This window comes from Taurulus bubalis (assembly GCF_910589615.1).
Source record: "Taurulus bubalis genome assembly, chromosome: 11".
Lineage (NCBI taxonomy): Eukaryota > Metazoa > Chordata > Actinopteri > Perciformes > Cottidae > Taurulus > Taurulus bubalis.
The window spans coordinates 26,259,702-26,285,044 of NC_136599.1; the positions used below are offsets into that span (position 1 = coordinate 26,259,702).

Sequence of the window (25,343 nt, forward strand, 5' to 3'; positions counted from 1 at the left end):
AGCGTTGAGAAGCTCCGCCCGTCATCACCGCTGTCTTGCCGTCGCTGAATCAAACTGCTGCTGAAGTAGCGCTGGTAGCGGCTTCATTCAGACGCTGTTGTGGGACTACGGATAATATTATGAACCCAGACACCATGGAGTTTGATGTTCCCACGTATGTGGAATTTACACAACAAGTATAAAGCAGAACTGGTGGTTATTTCCATGGTGGATGAAGAAAACGGTAACTGTTTTACGGAGATAAGCCAGACGCAGTTCCTGGAGGAGTCGGTGAAATTCACCGAGCTGTGTGCGGCTACGGATGATGTCATGAACCCAAACACGAGGGTGTTTGATGTTCTGCCGATGCAGAGCACTCTGGAGACCATCAGGACCGGGCGCCGGACCAGGGGTGACGGGCCTTCAGCTGCTCCCCCCTGCTCACCCCTGCTCACCCCTGCTCCCTACCCTCCACTACAGGACTCATTCTGCACAGCTTCTCCAGTTTTCTTTTGTGCCAGGGATGTTTTGTTTGTTTGTTTGTTTGTTTGTTTGTTTTTGTTTGCTCCATTGTCTTTCTATTTTTGTTTGTTTTATTCTGTTTGTCTCTGTCCTATGTAAAGCGTCTTTGAGCATTTTGAAAAGCGCTATATAAAATGTATTTATTATTATTATTATTATTATTATTAGTATTAGATTAGCAGTATAACTGAAATCTCAGCTACTGTGTAAAGGGGATATCATGCATTTCTTTGGTTCCTTTCAAATCACACATTTAGGTTAAGTAGTTGAAAATGATAAAAGATGAAAGGACACATTTCATTTGCAGATACTGAACTTATTTGCAGACGCATGAGCTCCCCATATTTGGACATTTTGAGGGTCAGCGACTCAAGTCAGATTGAAGGAAATTAAATGCTTGGTTTTCATAACTGCATATATTCTTTCTTATTTATTATGGCCTGAGTAGTGGAGTCAGATGTCTAGATGACAATACATACACAGGGCTATTTTGAATGTGTGTCCTTGAATACAAATAGTAGTCCTCTAGCAGTGGGAACGGTGAGATAGGGACTATGGTAATAAATCTATGTTGGAAGGCTAACACTATGCAGAATGACAGATAGCACCTGCCAATGTGCAGCAGCTGTAGTAAGCTCAAAGGTCAAGTCTCTGATTTTAGACATGGCCTCTATGGGTGGATAGTAATAATTTGACTAATCCTTTGTCAAAAGGTCTCAACAAAAATCACAACACACTGCTTCACAGGTTATCACACTGATTTAGGTAAAGCATTGATACACAAACAGATCACTCCAGTCAAAAGCTAAATTCTCCTTGTATCAAAGACCAACACAGATGTCTCTTTACTGAAATCTGCTTCTGTGAGACAAATTAAATGATAGTAGGTAAGAGGCACAGACTTAATTTATCCAATAGTACTTAATATGTTATTGGATGTTCATTAATCAATGTGATGATTTAGGGAAGGTCCAGCAGCTGATTTTTACCCAATAAAATCCAGTCACAGTCAACACCCAAAAACCTGTCTGAGTAGTGTGGCAACCCAGGGGACTTGGAGGCAAGATTCAGCAATAAAACAGGAGACTCAGAGACAGTCCTACTTTAACAACTAGTGTCCTTTAATGAATAGGTTTAGGGGAAACGGGGATGGGGTCGAACTCAACAAAAGATTCCTCCCAGTCGGGGCTTTTTCAACTTTTATTTTTTATTTTGCTTTTTGACTGTTTTAATGTTTTCTTAACTGTTTTTAAATCTGCATTATATTTTGATGGTTTTAATGGTTTTATGTGAAGCACTTTGAATCGCCTTGTTGTTGAAATGTACTATACAAATAAATTTGCCTTGCCTTGCCTTGGCCTTCGGTCTCACGTCTGGTGTGAGACGGTTCCTTTGTCCTGTGTGGGCAGAGCAGGAGAGAGATGAGATGATTCGGCTCCTCTCCAGAGGTTCAGGAAGTCCTCGTAGCTTCCTGTTCAGTCTGTCTGAACAGGAAGCCCATCAGGACTATCTAACCATTCATACACCGTTGATACAGCTACGGGAGCAATGCAGGGTTAAGTGTCTTGCCCAAGGACACATCGACAGCTAGCGGAGCCGAATCACCAATCCTCTGATTGAAGGATGGTCCTACTCACCACTCAGCCACATTCACCCCAAAAAATATATTTATAATACTATTAATAAATTACAAATTGTCAATATTTGTGTTTTTGAGCTATGAAATATACCCAGTAATATTTGTAAAATAGGAACTCGGTTGGGCCCGCCCTGTAGTGCTTTGCTGTATAGCAGCTTCAAACTTCCATTGCATTGCCCGACTGTTGTCACTCTTAGGCAGGCAGTAACATTTAATTTTCACAGCTCTAACTCAAAGTGGGCGGAGCTACTTAGGTGTCAGGGGTAAGAACTTCAGTCAGGGTTTCACATTTATAAAATTACACCGCCGAACTGCATGCTGGGTCGTCCTGTCGAACTCCGTCGCACAGGAGACTTCATGATAAGTGGGCAAGCTTTACCCAGCATGCAGTTCGGCGGTGTAATTTCACATAAGTAGCGCCCGCTGCGTCCTCAGCTGTATTCTGTGAATATGTGTGGCGAGAGTGAATTGTTTGTTGACAAATATCGTTGGTATAGAAGTATCGGGTTTATCTATGGTTGATTGTCCGGTGACTTTTTATATTGTTTGCTAATCACATGTTGGTGGAGGCACAGCTGGGAATTAACGGTGTGTGGTGAATTTAATATGTTTAGACAGAATGGCACCGGTGCTTGATCAATCAAATTGAGATGAGTGCTTTTGCTGGTATATTGAAATGTGGGTTTTTTAGTTTTTTCTATTTAAAGGTTTTTCACCTCTTTGCTTAAAAGGAGCTTTGCTTGAATGGAGCTTGCTTCATTGAACGTAATGACTTAAATGTCTTGATAGGCTAAACCTACCAGAATAAAAGGAGGAAAAAAGGAAAAAGTTGTTTGTCATTTGAGTGGAATCCAGTTACAATCTGTGGTAGATGCATCAATCACATGGTCAAAAAATGGAAACTTGACACCCACCGTCTCTCTGCATCTGAATGACGTGCTTGAAACTGACAGCCATCCATAAGACCGTGGCGGTGAGGAGACTGGAGAGGGCAGAGAGTGTGGCACACCACAGAGTCACCAGAGCCTGTGTGCACACAGGGCTCACACAGGCTCTGGCACTGCAGCAATGTCACACACAAAAACTACATACAAAAATGTAATCCTACTTGGATATTTGTTCAGTATTAGAAGATATTATCTAAAACTATTGCCATTATTACACATGCCATTATTTAATGCTACTTGATATATTTCTACAAACAATGATGACCAGCTGCAGACAGGCCGGCCCTCTACTCTAAACTCCAGAATGTGATGGTGAGACAGTACTCTAAATTGAGAGGAATTTGATTTAAGATTTGAGTTGGCTTATATCTTTTGAAAGGTGCTTATGGAATAGTTATGGCTCACTAGCACAAGCACAAATAACAATGCTGGTTTGAATGTTTATGATGAAGTGGACCTAGCCTGCACTTTATCAGAGGTGGTGAAGTTAACATTTTTGTGGAAAACAACACACATAATCATGAGATTTATGCCTTTTCAAAAGTGTTTCCTCTTAGTAGCAGTTTTATAGGGCAGGTAGATTTCTTTCTTGAGATGTTATGACTTTATTCTCATAATATTCAGTTTTTCTCAAAATATTTTAACTATTGCCCGACTTGCTGAACATGAGCTAGTTTATAAGAGGTTTATAAATGAATTAAAATCCTTTCAATGTATCATTGAGGTGAACAGGTGCCACACGAACATTTACAAACCGGTTCAACCCAAGGGTCAACCCCTAGAGTGCTACAGCTCAAATGACCACGATATGAATACCAGACCCTATTGTCCTTGATCTCGAACGAATCCGCAACTTCTTGCCTTTAAAAAAAAAGAAGAAAAAAATAGTTTTAACTTATTTTCAGCATAAATATGATCATAAGTCAAGAGCCTGTGCAAGATTCCCCAAAAATGACTCCTCGATTGTTCCCCGAGTTTTGTAATTGTACTGTTCTGTGTCTTGACATCCACCCACAGACTAATACTGCACATCTTTAGAAAGATTACGACCTAAAGCATCTACATATGCAACAATAAGCACAGTAAACACACGCATTGACATGTTAGGAATATTCAGTTCAAAAACCATGTTTTTCGGGTTCAAAAATTGAAAAATGACCTACTGAGCTGATTCTTGCTCCCACCAGGACATGAAGGCTATCCGCATGGGCCATCTGATGCGCTTTCAGAAGATTCTGAGGACCAATGAGATCTCAGGATCTTGTTTCGCAATGTGGAGACACTAATAATGGTCAGAAAAGGATCTATGTATTCCACTCCCACAGGTACGGTTACAGGCATGTGTCTTTGACTGAAATCCGCGGTGTATTCTTTCTTTTCTTCAGCTAATTATTGTGTCCTAAAAACAGGACGTTACCTATTGAAGCCGTTTTGAATGTAAGAAAAATTCAAAGTTCACATTTTCACAATTACTTAGTTGTAAAAATGTTGTGAAAATGTTCCCATAGTACACTAAATAGCTAAAGTTAACAAGTCCTTCTCATTCTGTAATGAATCATTGCCATAGATTGTAATTCCTAATAATGATATTATTCATGCAAAACTATTGAGTTGATGTTTTTTACAGTGCAGAGGATGAGAGAGTTTTCCCTTGTCGGTGTGAAGGACAGAGGATGCTGTATGTTTTTACTGATTGCAAAGCACTTTGTGGGCACAATTGTGATTTGTGAATTGTGATTGGCTATATAAAGAAAATGTAATTTAAATTATCTCTTTGATATTGTTAACAGTAATGAGACACACAAAAGACAATTTATTACAACAAATGGTTTTATTAAGAAGTTATAGGAAATTAAAATAAAGGTGTATTTCAAAGTTTTCCATTTCTTAACGGCATACAAAACAGTACACTTGTATACTATCAAAGAACAAGAAAAAACTAAATGAAAAAAGAAACCATAGAACAAAAATCTTCTCGCATTATTAATAATACTTTCCTGATCGTAATTACCAATATACCCTTCCAGCTCAATTTTTCAAAGTTTTCACATTCAATATAGTTGAGGTTGTGTAACATTGAAGATGGGGTCCTTAACTTTGGAAATAATTCTCAGAACGACTGGAAACATGTCTCTCAATGGAAAAGGAGAATTACAGCAGAACAATTAATCCATGTCACTTCAGTCTAGAATGTTCATGAAAGTAGTAAAATGGAACACTGTACCTATAGAATGGAAATCAAATGCTTTCTATGGCCACCAGCTATCTAAATAACAATGCCAATATGATTTCCATTCACATGTATTTTGCTGTAGCGTGGAGCTCCATTGGAATGGGCATTATGACAGTCGTTGATACATTTGGCCACTTTTCTGGTCACAATAAGGACACATTAAGGAATGAAGTCGGAGGAGAATTCAGTAGAGATAACAATTTATGGACTCCACTTCGTCCATAAATCATCTCACCTTAGTCTCTAATTGTCTATTAATAATTAAGTCATGTTTAATGGAATTTGGTTTTAAATCAAAGGATTTTTTGTTTCCTGTAAAATCGTTTTTTGTCAGCGATTGATGACAACTGTAACTTTTTTCATGCAAATATTGGGCAACTAACAGCTTGCTGTGTGGTTAATTCTACGCTGGGCATCCTGCTGCCAAACATGCTGATGCTGGATGACCTCTGTGCCCACATGAGTTTTCAATGGGACATCATAAATTGTTATGTCATGAAACTTGGCTAAATCCTGGACAAATTGAAGAGCTGAAAGGATTTCATTTTACTGGAGATGTAACACTACCTTTCACTATTTCATTTGGCAATAAAATTGATCGATTGAAGAAGTCTATGCTCCAGTTTCTCTTGGAGATTTATAGATAGATATAGATAGATACATTATACATACAGTAGCAGATTGCCTAGCTTGTTAACCGGAGCTAGTTGGGCTTGTTTCAGCAACCGGGCATCATTCAGCCAACCTCGGCATCCCTTTTTTGGATTAGGGCAGTGTCGGAAATACACGAGGGCAAAGGGCAAAACTGCCCCTAAGAAATATAATTTTGCCCCTGATATCACTTGGAGAGGGGCAAAAAATGCCCCCATAATTTCCTCTAATAATTATGATAATTTAATGAATTTAGAAATGTAATGAACTTAGAAATTAGAAATGCGCCGTCCGCGTTTAAATCAACCGTCTGGACTTCCTGTCACTCGTAGCGCACATTCAGACGCACATCCTCGCGTGACATCCACCTAGCTGTGTGGCTACGGATAATATTATAAACCCAGACACGAGGGCGTTTGACGTTCCGATGTTTTTGGGACTTCCACAACAAGTATAAAGCAGAAAGAGTGGTTATTTCTATGGTGGAAGGTGTAAATGCAAACTGCACAGAGATAAGCCCCGCCCCCTCTCCAGCGCATCCAGCTCAATGACAACATTGATGACATGTTGGTCATTTTGTCTGCTTGACAATCACATTTTGCTGCAATAAAAATGATTGAAGTGAGATGAAACTTGATCTTCTTAGATACAATATGTTGACGAAGTTTTCCTTAGGGGACAATTTGCGGTGGAAAAAAGGGAATAAATCGCAATACTCAATATATTGCAGTATAAAATAGAATCGTCAGACCTCTGGTGATTCCCACCCCTAGTAGGTACAATGTGATTAAGGTAACAAAAAAATCAATAAATATAATTTTGAATTATTAAAAAAAATAAAAATAAAATTGTTTATAGTTGTTTAAAAAATGGAATAACAATGAATTACCAGAAAGAAATAAGAATAAAATTGAATATGATTGTCTGATTTATGTTTTCTGTTTGTTCTTTTGTTCCAAAAATCTAAGAAAACACTTTGAATCTGTAGACTACTGCCTAATAGTCTTATTGTTGCCATTTGATGACAATTGCTCATATACTATAAGCCTAAATAAGTATATTTATTATTTTGAATAGTTTAAAAAAGTGCCTCCAATTTTTATTGAAATGTTCCTAGATTTCAACCAGTGGGGGCAAAATTTGCCCCCTAAAAAATATGTAAGTTTCTTACCCTGGATTAGGGTGTGTCGTCACCACCAAGATGGCAACTGCCATTAAAAAAAAAAAAGGCAGTCACTCTAGCCCTGTCAGTAACTGGCCACACTGAATAAGTAATCATAACACCAAAACATTGAAGAAGTACTATGAGGACGCATTTGGGATTCAGCATCAGAGAAAGAATAATTGTGGATCAAGCTGTTTTTTCAATAAAAATACAAAATTACATTTTACTATATATTTTCATCTGTTATCCATCTGTAGGTCCAATACTGTAGTAATGTCTAAATTACTTGCGGTTGCTTTTCTTCATCCATGTGTATTATATGTCCACCAAACAATGTCCAGGATTAAAACGTTATGTTTTAAAGACATGAAGAACATGTTGAATTACTATTCAATTGACTGTCAAATCAAAAAGGTAAATCTACTATGTCTTGATTTAGACACTGATTGAAGAGAGAAAAAGTAGCATATACTGTACAGTAGGTGGTTATAGATTTTCTTATGCATGTCCTTTGGGTGTGTTTTCAATAAGCCATTATCGGTTTGTACCAAACTCTTACTGTAGCTACTTTATATTTCTTTCATGTGACGATTTAATGATGTAATGTTTTAATGTGTGCGAAACAAAACAAATAAAGCGCTTCTCCTTTTGATTTATCTGATTTTGACAGTTTCAAACTTGTTGGCTATGTTGGCTTATGTGGTCCAAAGTCACTACATCCCCAGATCTCAGCACTGAAGCGGCTGAATAAAATGTTAGCAGAGCTGAGAGGATAGGAGTAATGGCTGAAACCCCCCCAAAAATCATGGCACTTAAGAGTGACCGCCTCCACAAACCATGATACCAAACCAGACACTAAAATCTACTCAATACCCACCCAACCCCATTGTAAAAAAATGCAGAGCTCAGCCATTTGCTTAACATTGAACACAAACATAATGTTGTGTGCAACATTGAAATACTAAGAATAAGAATTGAAAGACTGCTCATAATGTACCCAGTCCATTACGTACTCGGACTACCACTGTCGTCTGCCTTACATGGAACATTCAAACACACATATTTACAAACTGACAGCATTGGTGCAGTACAGAGTGACAGGTCCTGGAAGTAGAGAGCAGCGCTCACTTAAAGGCTGACTGCAGTTCTTTGAAAGCAGTGCGTCTCTGTTTCTGCTCCTCGACCTGCTTCTTCTTGGCCTCCTGCTCCTCGCGGATCTCTGCCTCAAAGCGGTTGGACTCACTGATGGCCTGGACCTGTCAACAGCAAAACACACAGCTTTTAAGGGAAGGAACCCGAATGATAAACACTTTATTAGAATAAACATATATCCAGGGTTCATACACATTCTGACCAATGTTTTTCCATGACTTTTCCATGACTTTAAACAAAATTCCCATGACAAAACATTTTGTGAAATCTCGGTGTAAACATGAAAAAGTGAGTAAATGTAGTATTTAAACTAACAATGAGAATACAAAGCATACAGTAAACCTTAAATGACACAGACGAATGAGACAATAGTTTGATTAAAAGAATAAACATTTATATAGATGCCTGTATGTATGCCTGCTTATATTTTGAGCGTCTTTCTTTTAAAAGCATATTAATTATTTCAAACTCAGCGTAAATGAATGTCATGAACACATTTACATGACTTTTACAAAACTTTTGGGATTTTATTTTTTTGAAGGACTTTTCCAGGCCTGGAAACAACCATTTAAAAATTCCATGACTTTTCCAGGTTTTCCATGACCGAAGAACCCTGTATATAAAAAAAGAGATAACTTATGAAAAACAAAGACATTATGACAATATGTCCATTATTAAAATGTCTCTATTTAAAGCATAGAGTTGTGCAGGGATGTATAAATAATTGTCCTGGGGATATAAGGATCCGACGCAGTGCGGTTCCCAGGCCCTGTTGATGACCCTGACTGCAGTCGAGCAGAATCTGTTTTTGTACGGTTTTGGTCCTTATGGACTGCGGCTTCCTGCCAGACGGAAGGGACTCAAACAGTTTGTGTGCCGGGTGAGAGGGGATGGCCACAATCTGTTTGGCCATCCTCAGGGTCCTGGAGGAACATCAAATTGCAACCAACCATCTTCTCAGCACAGCAAATAATACTCTGCAGCGTACCAGGTGATGATGAAGGATTTTAATATTTTCCAAATATCACTAATCACAAATTTGCCTCAGTACTGTAGAGCAGGCCTTTATTTGCACCAGCTCTCCCAGACCGTCTGGCAAAAGTAAACTGAGCAAGTTCAGACACCCACCGCTGTTCTACAGCTCCAAGCTTCGCGGTGTTCAAATGGCTTAGCGGGTTATTACCAGTAATCACTGGACTAGTTCCCAATCGCATGAAACCAAAATAAAGTGATTTAATTGCAAAGGAATGACAAAATATAAAGACTGCCGATTTGTATAAAGTCTGAATTCATGTGTTGTTAGTTCTCTCCACAAGCGACACGAAAATAACTTTTAAAATACTTGTTTTCTCAATGGAGCTCAGATCGATCAGTGCTATGCTATCATTGTAGCAGCTCCGTAAATACGGCAGTGTTGGTTTCATTGTTTGTACCATATGGTTTAAACACATCCATTCATACACTCAGCTTTGTCCGGTCTCTACTAATATCAGGTATTGTAGAGCTCTGGGTGACCCCTTATGGCTATGTTTTCCCTGATTCAACAACTCGTGTCCATTTGCGTCTTTGCGTTGACTTTTAATGCAATTCGACCCAGAAAGGGGGGGAAGAGAGCTGGGATGAGGACTAAACAGCTTGGACCTAAGGTTATTCCATTACCCAGCCTGCTCTTAGCTAATGTCTGATCGCTGGAAAATAAGGATGAAATTAGATTCGGGCTAACCCAGCCACGAGAGATAAATGTGATAAATCACCAGTGTTTTTGTTGCTGCTATTTACATTCCTCCCAAATTCAAAAAATTAACTTCAGGAATTGTATGAGGTCATCAACAGACACGTCACAAAACAACCGGATGGTATTTTTATTTTAGCTGTTGATTCTAATCCAACTAACGTAAGATCGGTTTCACCTAAATTCCACCAACATACCCACATCCCCACCAGAGGAAACAATACACTGGACCATGTTTACATGAGTTTTCCTGTCAGCTACAAATCCCTCCCCCACCCCACTACGGCCAATACATTCATATTTCCCTGCTCCTGTGGTCTACTTACGCCCAGCTAATTAAACAGGCTAAACCATCAGAAAAAAACAGTAGTGTGGACAAATTAAGCCACAGTTGCACTACAGGACTGTTTTAAATGTACAGACTGGCACATGGAAAGGGATGCCGCCACCCAGCAGAATGACATCCATCTGGAGGAATATACTTCAACAGTGACATCATATAAGAGCAAAGACTGGATGAATGCAGAGGTGAGGGCTCGATCCAAAAATCAAAAAGCTGCCTTTCCGACGCGGTCAGGTGACAAGGAAGCACACAGCATCGCCAGAGCAAGACTGGCAACTGGCATCAAGGATGCAGAGTGTGTGTGTGTGTGTGTGTGTGTGTGTGTGTGTGTGTGTGTGTGTGTGTGTGTGTGTGTGTGGCTTCCATCAACTGGCATCTAGGCTCATCTCCAACACCTGTCTGCAATCCTATTCATCAAACCCTCCAGTGAAATACCCTTCGCATTCGTCACCAGATTGTTTCGTCAGCTCAGTGGTAGTGTGACACTCAGCCACTCCGAGTCCTTTTAACAATGAAGAGTACCTTTTGTGCTTTTGTGATTTGCTTCGTCTTGACTTTGTAATAGGGATGGGCGCATGAAGCCGTGTGAAGCCTTGAGGCTTTCTTCCTATTTGTACCGAAAAGGATTCGAAGCTTCGGGGCTTCACTTTGAAGAAGAACAGCGACATCTAGTGGCCGACTGGAATTAAAGCAGCCGTTTAACAGTGTGACCAAAGCACTAGAACAGGGGTGTCCACACTTTTTAGGCTCGCAAGCTACTTTTAAAATGACCAAGTGAAAAAGATCTACCTACATTAATAATGCTAAATATCTATTTTTATATATACAGCATTATTAAAGTATTAATATACAGAGTATACTTTATATTTACAATATTGGTGTACCTTGCATGAACCCTGGAGAAACTCCTGTATCTCCGGACAGAGCTCTATAAGCCATCTCACATCAGTGTGCAGCAGGAAGTCAGAGTGGCTGCAGTCCTTCTGCAGATGCGCATGGAACAGCCGTCTTTGAAGACCTCTTGCTCGAATAGGCGATATTCGTTGCCACATCCATGATCTCTTTCATGTTTAGCATTTTAGCGCATAATGCTTGTTGGTGTATTATGCCGTGGTAATTAAGGAAGTCGGGGAAAACATTGTCCTCCGTTGGAAATAAATCCATTCAAGCGACCGACCAATGCGGGCGCATCGTCTGTGGTGATTGACATTTTTATTTAAAATGGTATGCGATCTACCTGCTGCGATCGACCGGTCGATCACGATCGACGTATTGGGCACTAGAACAACACCTGTTTCATGTTTCAATCTCACATTTCTGCAGTAAAAGTCAATTAAAGCTGCATGTTCATTCACGGATTTGATGTTACATATAGGGCAGCAACTAACAATTATTTTAATAATCGATTAATCGATTATTTAATCGATGAATCGGATTAAAAAAACAAAAGTAATTAAAGCCGAAGGGTCGCCGGCTCGTCCGTCAGAGAACGTTCGCCTGCCAGGCGGATGTTCGAGGCCGGGAGAGCCGGCGACCCGCCAGCGTCCCCGACGTGCTTGAAGCGAGGGCCCAGTCACAGCTGCGAGCAGCTTTAATTTAGAGGGATATATATATACATACTGTATGTATATGTATTTTATATATGTATATATATATATATATTTGTAAATATGTATATAAATGTATATACAGATACTAATATGTATTAAAAGTGATGAAAAGCTTGATGTTTCATGGAACGCCGTGGAATTGGTGTGGTGACTATTTCATATGGTTCTTGATCATACAATTAAATTAAAGTCAGTTCATTTAATATAGCCCAACATCACAAATACAAATTTGCCTCGAAGGGCTTTACAATCTGTACACATAACATCCCTGTCCAGGGACCTCATCACATCGGATCAGGAAAAACTCCCCTAAATAAAGATAGTAAAAACCCTTTCACAGTGAACAAAGGGAAGAAACCTGAGGGAGAGCGACAGAGGAGGATCCCTCTTCCCAGATGGACAGAAGCAATAGATGTCATGTGACCAGAATGAATAACTTAATGGAGTTCCAGCACGTTACATGAATATGACAGAAAGTATTAATATCATGAGTAGTAGGCATGGTCCACGATCCATGAAGCAGAAAGAGGTAGAGAGGACGGGCATCAGCAGGGCCGTCATTGCAGGAGGCAGGACTGGCTCTAGGCACAGCCACAATCCATGGAAACTTGAGGCGAGGAAGCACAGAGGCTCCCGAAGAAGAAGAAAAAGGGGGAAAAAGCGAGCTGTTGTAACTCAACTGTACTTTGTCAAAACTGTTCCAAAGTTAACATGCTTTATGAGAGGCATGACTTGAAGACTTCTGCATGCCAATATTAACTCAGTCAGAGCGCCACCTACTGGGAAACTATGGCAATTTGAACTAGAAATGAAGGACGAAAACGAAATTGACCGACTTCTGGTACGGTTTAGAGCATGGTCCCAAGAGAGTTATTTTTAAGTTTATATGTGGTACATACGCCTATCAAATATTGTATATCTATGTTGAACGTACTGCAAGGGCTGCTTTGTTGAATTTAGTTGAATTTACCCGTAAGAAGTTAATGGGTCCTTTTCTTTTGAACACAATGAGATACAAACAAGCTTTTGACATATTTTTATGAAATTGAACCTTTAATGATCCACAGAGAATTTTGTAAAAATTGAAGCCAGCGTTTAGGAAGATTTGAGGAAAAAATTGTTTTTATCAAAATTCAAAATGGTGGAAATTCTAAGTAGGCGGACTTTAGTGCGACCAAGTACTTTTTTGTAGAGCAGACACAACCGGACATGTGTGCCAAATTTCAGGTTAATTGGTGATAGGGGGCAAAAACGGTGTGCTTTCACAACTCACAGGTTGTCAAAAAAAACATGTTTTTTTAGGGGGCGCTATCTGACTTCCTGTACGGTTTAGAGCATGGTCCCAAGAGAGTTATTTTTAAGTTTTCATGTGTTACATATTCCTAGCAAATTTCATACATGTAGGTCAACCGTAGCGCTGGGGCTGCTTAATTAAATATTTGTAGGGGGCGCTATCGAGCCGAAGTTCCAGTTTTGAGTCATTCAAGTCATATCAGGCAACTACATCTTTGCGTTTAAATGTGTTTGGCAAGTTTAGTTACGTTTCGAGCATGCTTAGTTCCTTTAAAAGTACCTTCGTTGTTGACCGCGAAGGATGGGGCGCCACGGCAACAGTGTTACACAAAAAATCAAAAGCTTCAGGGGCTGGCATCATGAAAGTCTTATGTTTGTCTAGAAGTAATTGGAAGTTGATCTGATTGACCGACTAAGAGAAGCAAGCCAAAGTATCGAAATATTTACTTCCTGTTGCCATTAGGTGGCGCTATGACTCTAATTAATAATTAGACTGCACATGTCTTCAGGCCTGGAGGCTGATCAAACATGTGAAACCTGGAAAGGATCTTATCATGTGGAGTCGAGTTACATCGGTTTATTCGGTCATGGCGAAGGATCGAACTTCTGCGATGGACCGACGCTACGCCGTTCAACGGATCCTTACAATCTTCAAGGTGATGCATTACCAATGTCTTAAGTCTGTTCCGACGCATTTTGAGAGGGATCTGAATAATCTGTGAGGAGCAAGGTGTACAAGTAGAAAACATGTAACTTCCTGTTGCCTCTAGGTGGCGCTATGACTAGGATGAAAATTGATCATATGGATGTCTTCAGGGTTAGGAGGTCATGGCAAATGAGAAATATGGAGTGGATTCCATCATGTACGGCCGAGTTAAAGCAACTTCCATTTTCATGGAAAATGGTGTCTCTTTGCCGCTGCTCTGCGCTCACATAGTTCGATATTTTGAAAATCCTGAAATAACTTTTCCCTGCAAAGGTCTCAACATCATATTGCCCGAATGTGAAATCAATCGTGTCTAATCTGTAGGAGGAGTTCGTCAGAATACAACGCCTGAAAACAAGGAAAAGGCCAAAATTGAGCGGTTCACTGCAGCGCCCTCTAGTGTTTGAATATTCTGAAACAATTTGGGTACGTTAAGGGACACGATGTTGACATATGCTACAAAGTTTGTGAAGATAGGCCAAATAACTAGGAAGTTATGTGTATTGACATATTGAGCCACGCCCCTAAGAGGTTAATTGGTGAATAACTTCTGAACGCAATGAGATATCAACAAAGTGGGAGATATCATTTGATCACATTGAGCCAATGATAATCCACAGAAAATTTCGTAAGAAACGGACCCAGCGTTTAGGAGGAATGGGCAAAAATGTGTTTTTTATAAAATTCAAAATGGCGGAAAATCTAATTAGGCGCATTTTAATTTCACGGATGAGTTTTTTGTAGAGCAGTCCCACCCGGACATGTGTGTAAAATTTCAAGTCAATCGGCCATAGTTGGCAAAAAGCGTAGCCTTTCTGCCTAAAGGGGTCGCTGTAGAGACATTTTCTCAGACTTTTGGTCGACACCCAAATTATATTAAAATTTTCGCCGAGTCTGATGGGTGTGCAAAGTTTGAAGAATGTAGGTTTATCCCAAGCACCTCTTTTCCCTGCGCATAGGTCGGGAATAATAATACTTAGCATTTCAATAGGTCCTCGATCTGACTACGTCAGTGCTCGGGCCCTAATAATTGCCAACCCTTTATTCAAATACAGAACTGACAGTGCAAAACATCTTCAGAAAGCATAAACAGGTTGCTCCTTGAACATCCCTGAGCTGTTAATGACACAAAAACATACACACGTATGCTTTACATCTGCCAAATATATAGGCATGTGAGCCCTTTTTACTGTAATTGATCTCCTTGGAGTAGATGCTGCATTTAGCATACCCTGCTTTATCAATATGTATGAAACACTGCTTTATCAATATGTATGAAACACTGGGACAGCGGGAAGCTGTACTGCTCCTCTCACATCTGTTTTGACCTCCACCTTCAGCTCCACCTTATCTCAGCCCTGCATCAAGCTGCGCTGCATATAGAGCGCCGTCTTCCTTAACCTATTTCATTCACGTCATCTGACCAATATCTGGGCCTCTTATGACCACGAAATCACGTTGTTGGCTAAGCCCAAATACGTGATTTGCTTCATTCTACTTTGAGTAAAAAGAAAAACAACAACCTTTAGCCAGATCTTAGCATGAACTGAACCAGACCGGGGGTTGCGGCATGTTTCATCACGTTACGTTTTTTTCCAAGCAAGACTGAACTGTAACGGAACATAACGTAACTTTAACGACAATACACAACCCAAACACGTTAGCTAACGTGATAGCAAGCCGACTAGCTTCCATTAAAAACAAGTTTGAGGGAAATGAAGACGCTGTAGACATCTTAACGCTAATTGGCCAAGACTCGACACATCAAAGATGTTCTATTGCAAAGATCACAACCTCAGCTTTTCTCCGTGTCTCACTCCAATCTCAGAAACGCTGGCAGGCCAGTTGCTCTGCTCTTTTTTCCTCTCTGCGATTTATTGACTGGCGTAATAATCGCGCGACACAACGAATTGATAATTAAATTCGTTGCCAACACTTTTGATAATCAAATTTTATCGATTCGTTGTTGCAGCCTAGTTCCATACAACCATTATCGATGTTGCTCCTGTCGTTTTTTACATTGCAATAAAACTAAATGCAGGTCAATAATATGAAAGGACATGTTCATGATGGAATTCGATCCTCTCCACACCGAACGGGGAAGTTTATTTTGCGTGTGCGTAACCCACTAGACTATAGAAAGACATTTACAACGAGTTCATTTTTGTATATTATTAGGGCCCTAAAGTTTTATGCCAACAGATTTATAAATGGCATTGATCCTTTACATAGAAATGGCAGTGGAAAGTCCTGGTGAAAGTGGCAGTTTTGTGCAACATTGAATTTTTAACCCACATTGTTGATTGACACTGAGACATCATATGTAGCATTTAGGCGCCAACACGTTCAAGCTGTCAAACGTATCAAACCAATGAAACACTTCGTGAAGCACCAGTGACGTTCGAAGCTTCGGACGCCATCAGTCACGTGACAAGTGTCATTTGATACAAGCTCCGACACTTGGAGTCGACAAAAGGCGGTTCAGTAGACTGACACAAGCTTCGGAGCTCTGGTATCGTTTGCCCATCTCTACTTCGTAACTAACCTCTGTTCCTTGTGCTCAGGATTCCCATGCCTGCACTGCAGCCCAGCCAGCACGCCTCTCTATCTGTGTTCACCTCTGGCTCTGCCAGACCACCAGCTATCTTTGAATAAAGGTCCATTCCTTCAACTTACCTTGCCGTCTCCGTGTCTGCACCAACAAAACTAAAGATATGTGTAATCCAAACTGTCACAGCCCACCTTTGATGCTTGCTTTGATCTCCTCAACAAAGAGTCAGATGTTAAGTCTGCCAGAGTGGTAGATTTTCCCACTAGAGGTTGCTCTTTACCATCGTAACAGGGCTGTAGGCTATGGGACTTTGATTTAACTCAATCCATATTCAGTTGTGCTATCTCAACAATAATTGCTGCCTATTGGGTTAAAATATGATTATGCATTTGTATAATTCTAACCTGGGATAACCCAAGTAATTAAAACCTATTACTTATTGTAACAATATGCCTTGAATTCTGTACTTGTAGTTTCTGTTTGCAGAACCACAGGTTCACAAATCTAGCCTGAATTCCCTTTTAAAGCCAAGTGCCCTGTGTATTGATGTGCCTTCAACTTGAGCCAATAAAGTGCAGTAAAGTAATATTGGGATCCAGTCAAATATATTCTGACCAATACACTGGGACCAACCAGTTAGCTTTCACCATTTTATCTCCTCTTCTAAAACACAGTTGAACACTGTTAGTGTGTATGCCGTTGTATTAGAAGTCACTTTTACTTACCTTGGCTTCAAAGAAGGTCTTGGCTCCTTTAACCCCCTCTGTGGAGACATCGATTTCAGAGAGGCGAGCAAGGACACCGAGGCCGCTGTCTTCTGCCAGCTCTCCTGCTGCTGCCTTCCTGAAGATGAGTAGGAACTGTGCAGGACATGAAGAACAAAGATACATGGATGTAGACAGAAGGAATAACACATCCTCTTATTCTAATCTGGTTTTCTTGTTTCACCTCTCTGAAGCTCAACTTGTTGTCCAGGTCCTCATCCACCTCCTTGATCATGTTCTTCAAGCCAAGGTGTGTCTGTGGAGCTCCGAGCTTCTCCATCATCAGCTTGAGCTCCATCAGGTCAATGTAGTTGTCTTTCCCAGCATCAAATCTGGACAGAATATAGTTGAAAACTGGTTTGCTACAGGTCGACCATAGAGTTGAAAGAAAACTCACACATTCCATTATGTGCATGCACATGCACTTTCAAACCGCACTAGTTTGGGTTTTATTGATCCAGATTTTAAGGTGTCTGACATATCAGGCTTTTGTCTGCTGCCAATTATAACGACTGAATATAATTTAGTTTGTGAAGGTCCTGTTACGAAGGTCTCGTAACAGTGTCCTGTTATTCTTGATTAATAAAACCTCACAGTCTGACATTTCCCCCTGAACTACTCTAGTCAACACATAAAGGCCATTTCCACCGCAGGAACTTCTAGAAACGTAAACAAAAAACACTACAACGGCTCAAAGGACCATATATTTTTCAACTGGACCATACTTGTATCGCGCTTTTCTAGTCTTCCGACCACTCAAAGCGCTTTAACATTAGATGACATCATTCACCCATTCACACACTGATGAGAGGAGCTACCATGAAGGTGCCACATCAGATTATCAACCATTCATACACCGTAGGCGCAGCTACGGGAGCAAATTAGGGTTAAGTGTCTTGCTCAAGGACACATCGACATGGGCTAGCGGAGCTGGGGATCGAACCGCCGATCCTTGATTGAAGGTCGACCCTGCACACCACTGAGCCGCAGTCGACCCCCTCTTACACAGGGGTGACAAATAATATGACAAACAACAGTAAATATGTATTTCAATACAGAACTCCAGACATGTCTAATCCTTTTTTGTAGTGTGGATTTAAAATGTTCCCGTGGTTGCATCGGTGCACAATGATCATCACGGACTGACGACATTAGCCACTGTCAATCCCCTCCATGGACTCGCCCCAGTCCATGCCTGCTGCATGGCATTTGTGCACCCTTGCTTTTCCACCCACTCTGTGCGTACGCTTCATGTTTTTGCGCCTGGTTTTGGACAGCGATGCAGAGTGATGAGTGTACATAGTGGCAAAAAACTTTATGAAACCATACATTTAGCGGTTACCATTTCCCAAAAACTAAACGGTCTAAATCGACCTTAAAACGCAAAATGAGGAGAAAAAAGGTGTGGATGCTGGTGGGGAAGGTGAAACAAAAAGAGGTTCCGTCATTGAATAAAACCAGTGGTAGAAGTATTAAGATCTTTTACTGAAGTAAAACCACACCAACAGCACAATTTAAAAACACACACCGACTCAAATTAAGAAAATGTACTGTAGAATAAAAGTAAGTACTGTAGTATAGTAGGTTATACTTGCTCTGCATCGCTGTAGCGTAAAAGTGAAAGTAGCTACTCGCTATGCAGCCCACATTCTCATTTATTTTGATATTCCCATATTCATATTATAGATGCAAAAAACATGCTATATGCATTTAAATATTGTAGCTGGCTGCAATTCAACTTTTTAATTCCTTTTTGTAATGTTGGATTGTTTAATTTACTGTATTACAATGCATTGTGTTTCATATACTAATAATTATACAAATTAATACAAACAATAAAAAGCACAACATTCCCTAGAATAAAATATAGCCAATCCATTGGATTTGGAATTATTACAAAAATAAACTGTGGAAAACACTAGAAATGTCTAGGATTCGAATGCACACTTCTAGATGCATCATGCATGTCACTGCTGATGGCTACGAACTGCCTTCTCGTTTAGAAAGTGTTTCCAAAAATCTGACTACAACAGTCTGCAGTGCATTAATGTGCTATAATGTACAAAAATAAGGTTTCACAAACCAGCTCTGCAGAACATTCAAATGTGTAGCCTACACATGTACACCTCTAATCAAGAATGTTCTCTCTCTCCCTTATGACCGATCTCAGCTGGGCCCTTGGCTAAAAGGAAATCCTCATCATTGCAGTGGATTATCCCTCCACCAGGTGGAGCAGTGATTATTAAAGCTGAAGCGGTTTACTGCCTGAAATCAGGAGGCCATTTTCATATTTGATATGAGGGTATTGATATAGAGTTTACTTTCCAAACAAATAAGAATTTTAATGATGAGACCATAATCATATATGTAAACAGATGCAGAGGTGGAAGATTAGATAACATCTTTAATTGGAGTAAAAGCAACAAGTCTACAGCATAAAAACACTCTTAAGTGGTAAGCGTTGCATTAAAGAAGTACAAAAGTAAAAGAAACGTATTATGATGTATTATGATCAAAATGTACTTCAAAGTACCAAATAACAATTATGTGTAATAATATATATATATATATATATATATATATATATATATATATATATATATATATATATATATATATATATATATATATATACACACCATTAGTTATGCATTAATGTGTACATCACTTTAATGTTGCACCTCATAAAGATGGAAATAATTTTACTACTTTATGAACTGTTGGGTGGCTACATATATAATATATATTGATAAAACATTTAAATGAACTAAGTACCTAGTCCCCAAACTAAAGCTTTCAAATATGTGGCCTTATCTGTAAATGTATAGTGGCCTCTGAGATGAAGTGGAGTAGAAGTATAATGTATAAAATGAAAAAGTACCTGAGTGAATGTACTTGATTACAAGGTGTTTCATTAAAAAAAAGAAGTGAATAATAACTATTGACAACTATGGAACCGCAAACCTTATTGCAGCTTCAGCAACTTCTGTCCCCACATGCAGAACAGTGGAAACATAGCCTGAACAAAAAATGTGTTTTTGTGGAAGAAGAAGACTATCTCATGGTGATATCCTTCAATTGAACGACTGGGACTGTTTACAATGGAATCTCGAGACATCCCGACAGGAAACTGGGAGGGGGGATCTGTAAGACAGGGCACTTTTTTTAACTTTATTTATTATTTTACCTCACTCATTGCTCTTCTACTCTAACTTGGTTTAAGTAACTGCATTTCCTGACAGAACATCACCACAATTACATCAGACTGGATGCACATGTTTTTCAACCCAACATTGTAGAAACAGAGCAGCTAATATTGGTAAGGGACTGCCGAGTGCTGTCTGAGAGGAACGAGAGAGACAGTCAATTACAGAAAAACACAGTAAAGACACACTGAGCTGAAATGACTAATGTTAGGTCACTGCCTCCGTGCAAAATCCTTCACGTCCGCAATTCATTTAGCAAACAATCAAATGAAACACAACAAACAAGATATATTGACCCTATTTATCAAATTGATCAAAATGATCAGAAAAAGACTGAACCTCTTCATAGAGGAGAATAGAAGGAATCCCCAGCATTGGTCAAATTAATTGGAAGCTTAGCATCAAAAAGTGCAAATTTAAAAAGGAATAAGTCCCTGTTTCAAGTGCACACAAATGCCTGAAAAAAGATGGGATATTAACAGGTGTGAACAGATGTTCTTAAAACATAACAATATAAATACAAGGTTAGTCTAGGGTTAGCAGTATTGGAATTGGATCCATAAATATCAGATGGACAAATAAATCACAGTGTAAAACTATTCAATGGGATTTTATTTTGGAACCTCTGCAAGACTGCAGAGGGCCTAAAATATTTAGAGCCCAAATGCACCAAGATAGTTTCAAACAATGTTTCAAACTATTTTAAAAGGTTTCAAGAATGAGCTTGGGTCATTTGTGCAAATTCATAAACGATGGGTACTTGGGGGGGAAATAGTTGCAACAGTATTCTCCCTTGACATGTACCACTGTGGGGCCTTTGATAAAACACACATTGTATTCAAGTAATTCTTCTTCTTCTGGGGCCAAAACTATTACAAATGTAAACAATACATGTAGTGTCAATACACGTGTTGTACACTGTTGGTTCAGTGTCTTGCTCAAGGACACTTCCACATGCAAATTGTGGAGAGAACAGGGATCAAACCGGCTACTTTGTGGTTTCAGGACGACCACTCTCCCCATGAGCTACAGCCACCCCCAAAAATACAACAACAGCACCAGTGGATAAAGTAGAATAATAATGATAATAAAAGCAGTAATGGCATTGGCAATACTAATTGCAATGCAACTAGCAATAACAATGATAATACCAGTAGATGTCAGGCAGGACCAGGGTCATTACACAATAGAGCTCAACAGTGACTGCCCACTTGTTGAATGGCTGTGTAAAATTTCCATTTTTCACTCCATTGAGGTTTTCAACCAATCCAACCAACCACTACGAGATGAATGGGGACCATAACATTTGGGTTGGATTTGATTCTGAGGAAAAAAGTAAATCCTTATATAAAAGAAATGTTCCAGCGAGCCGCCATGTTGCTCCATTTTGAAATCCAAAAGCAGACGATGGAGCAGCACATGTGGTGAACCTTTCCATGGTAATAGCAGCTCCACCAATCAGAGATGTACATGTTACATTTTAGGATTGCGGGTAGTTTAATTACTCCTTGATGAATGTTATAACTCCTGATGGGCAGGTGGCACCTTAGCCCCTCCCATCAGTGTATGAATGGGTGAATGATGACATGTAGTGTTAAAGCGCTTTGAGTGGTCCGAAGACTAAATAAGCGCTATGCAAGTGCAGGTCCATTTGACATTACTCTACCACTGACTTCCTGTTTTGATGCTGGTAAATGGTGGTAGAAAAGGTCATTGATATTTGCGATAGGTTACGATGAACTATATCATTTTCCCTTCCTCATTATACAACAGAGCAAAACAAGAGCATTGAATAATTTCTTCACCCGTTTGCATTAGATGGCCTGGCACGCACCCCCTCATGGCTCATCAGCTGTTTTGCCGACTTGCTTTTCCTCTGGGCTTTTTTGTTCGGCCTCTAGGACCTTGCTTCCTCCTTTCAATTCTTCAATTTTCCCGTTGAAGATGGCTGTACAACGAGAATGTGCAAGTAGTGTATTTCAAAGTCCTTGACAGGCCTGGACATGCAGGAACCTGACAAAACAAAACCTCAGTCAATCTGAGCAGCAGTTTCCTGTTGACTAATGCGATACAACAATAAGGTCTTGTTCAGCAAAAGGTAATAATAAACACTGACCGCTTGCTTTTATGAGGTGTCCTGTTAAATGCTGACTCTCTCTAAAGCCCTGCTATGTATACAGGGTCAGATCAGTGTCAATATTAATGAATGCACACAGAAAGCTTCACTAATGTATTTTGTGATTTGTATGACTCTTTACAAACATATTTTTAAATGCAGACAAAAAGAGTTATCCTCCTCTATTTCAACCAATCACATGATTCCCTATTCGCCATTGCAAACAACCAAACGTGGACAGAACGTAAACACAACATTTGAGTCAAATAGCCCTCCTCTATCCATAGCAGCAGAAACATCTCACCGTCCTCTTTTTTTATATCCATAATAGTTATTTCATCATCACAAAAAAGCAAAGAAATAATCCCTGTATACTAATACGTATATGACATACAATATATCTATTGCACTTAAATATAGAAGGTTTTGTTCCTGCAGTTTCTTCTTCTATGCTAGTTGTGAATATAGTGCTAGATTTCACATAGTTGAAAATCATCAGTTCTTTATGTAGGTATAACCACATGGCTATTACCCATTAATATTCTGACATAATAAGCAAACAGACTTATACTTAATATTTAATCACTGGACGACTCAAAGTGCTTTGACACTATATGTCATTCCCTAATCCCTAATAATTCACTAATGGCAGGGGCTCCCATGCAATCTGCCCATGAGGACCGACATTAACACAAATGAACACACACACAGGAGCAATTTGGGGAAAAGTGTGTTGCCCAAGGATACATGGACTGGATGAGCTGCGGATCTTCTGATTTAAGCTCTATCACAGTCACCTCATTCATGGTTCTGATTATGTTACTTATTATTAACAGCGCCACCTTTGTCCCACGAACGGAGACCCAGAATTAACAGAGTCAGCTCATAACCAACTTAATGTTAGCTCAATGAAGTCAGGGAACCACACAGAATACCAGATGGAGTGGAACTCAGGCCCCTGGTTTCCCTGAGGCTTCAGGTCATAGAGTTCTGCATAAGGGCTTCATACGGCTCAAATAATTGTATTAATTTCTTACTACCAGAAGTGTCAATATGAGTGAATACATTTAAAATGTGTTTATCACACTTATTTTAAAGAAAAAGTGTTAATGATAAGCTGATAAACTTGGGTTCAATTCGCTGCTTACTTTATCTATCAACATATAATGATTAACCACGCATCAAGTAGATGATTAACACACAATGAAATATGCTGTATTCAATAAGCGCCTGTTTGATTTCCTTATCAGTGACTTGCAGAACGTCCCCACCCTGCAATCACTCACTAGATAGAAGTTTGCCTTTACACAAATCTCCTTAAGTTTTAAACCTACTTGTTTAGGAAAAGATCAATCAACCCCTTCTGGAAGAAGGCACACTTCTCTGGTGTGCAGAAGCCGATTACTTTCTTTCGTAATTCATATTTTTTCTTCACTTATTATTATGTGTTATCCCAGAAGGCTGCATGGTTTCACACACACTTACTCTGCCTCACTAACCCTTACATTTAGATTCAACTTTTGTGCTATGGTGAAATCGTCGTGTGACCTACATAAAACAACCCAACTCAACTTCCTTATATGAGCAATCTTAAAATAAAATAGAGAATAGAATACTTTAATGTCATTGTCAAAAACAACGACAAACAGTTTAGCAGATCTTACAGTAGAGACAAACATTAAAAACAACCATAGAAACATTCACAACACAAGTAGACAGATAAATAAGTGGATCATTTCATGCAACAGGGAAGTAAGTTTTACTTACTTCCCTGTTACATGAAATGAAAAAAAGGCACCCAATGGCCTGGAGGCATGTTTAACATGTAGTCTCGAACCTGTTGGGGTAAACTTATCATGCAGATCGTCACACACTTACGTTTTGAACATCTTCTCCATGTCCTTTATCTGGCTGCGGGAGAACTCTTTGAACTCTGTGTAGGGGTTTGAGACCTTCATGCTGGGCTGGCACTGCTCTCCCAGCCCCTCGTTCAGCTCTCCTCGCCGCATGAGTTTAGCACCCAGCTCAGAGTCTGCGTTGGCCGTGGTCGGTTTCTCTTCGGACGCATCCTGATGTCCGAGCAGGTCCACGGCTACAGGGTCCTCGGCTCCTTCTTCGATCTGGAGGCGACGGCTGAGCTTGGACGAGAGCTCCTCTGTTCCCATTTTCAAACTGGGTGCGTAATAGTCAGGAGATAAAGTTACCGAGCAAACGGTGGTAATGTCAGAGGAGAGGGCGTCAGCGCCCAGGCTTACAGGCAGCCTTCTTGTTAAAGAGGCAGACAGGATAGCGCCTCCACTGCAGTCAAGCCCGCCTCCACTTCACTAAACGCTCACAAGGCAGCCCGCTTTGTTTTTCCAGGTGCGCGTATGCACTCGGCATTACGGTAACAACGCGTACGAACCGACTTCAAAATAAGAGCAAAGTTCCGGTGAACGTGCTACGTACAATACTCACGGACGTATTGACTGATTATCACGTTCACCGGAACTTTGCTCTTATTTTGAAGTCAGTTCGTACACGTTGTTACCGTAATGCCGTACATACGTACAGACGAGCAGGGTCGTCCTTCAATCAGAGGATCGGCGGTTCGATCCCTGGCTGCGCCAGCCCATGCCGATGTGTCCTTGAGCAAGACACTTAACCCTAAATTGCTCCCGTAGCTGCGCCTACGGTGTATGAATGGTTGACAATCTGATGTGGCACCTTCATGGTGCTCCTATCGTCAGTGTAT

The 25,343-nt window shown here is 40.0% G+C and overlaps 1 protein-coding gene across 1 annotated transcript; it reads right to left on the bottom strand.

The window, feature by feature from the left end:
- Nucleotides 1–8,260: 8,260 nt before the first annotated feature.
- Nucleotides 8,261–24,774, bottom strand: efhd2 (EF-hand domain family, member D2; the record flags this gene model as incomplete). The annotated part of the gene is made up of 4 exons (XM_079225582.1): nucleotides 8,261–8,392; nucleotides 17,249–17,383; nucleotides 17,472–17,619; nucleotides 24,488–24,774. The coding sequence occupies 4 exons, from the start codon at nucleotides 24,772–24,774 to the stop codon at nucleotides 8,261–8,263; spliced, it is 702 nt and encodes a 233-aa protein (XP_079081708.1).
- Nucleotides 24,775–25,343: the final 569 nt, after the last annotated feature.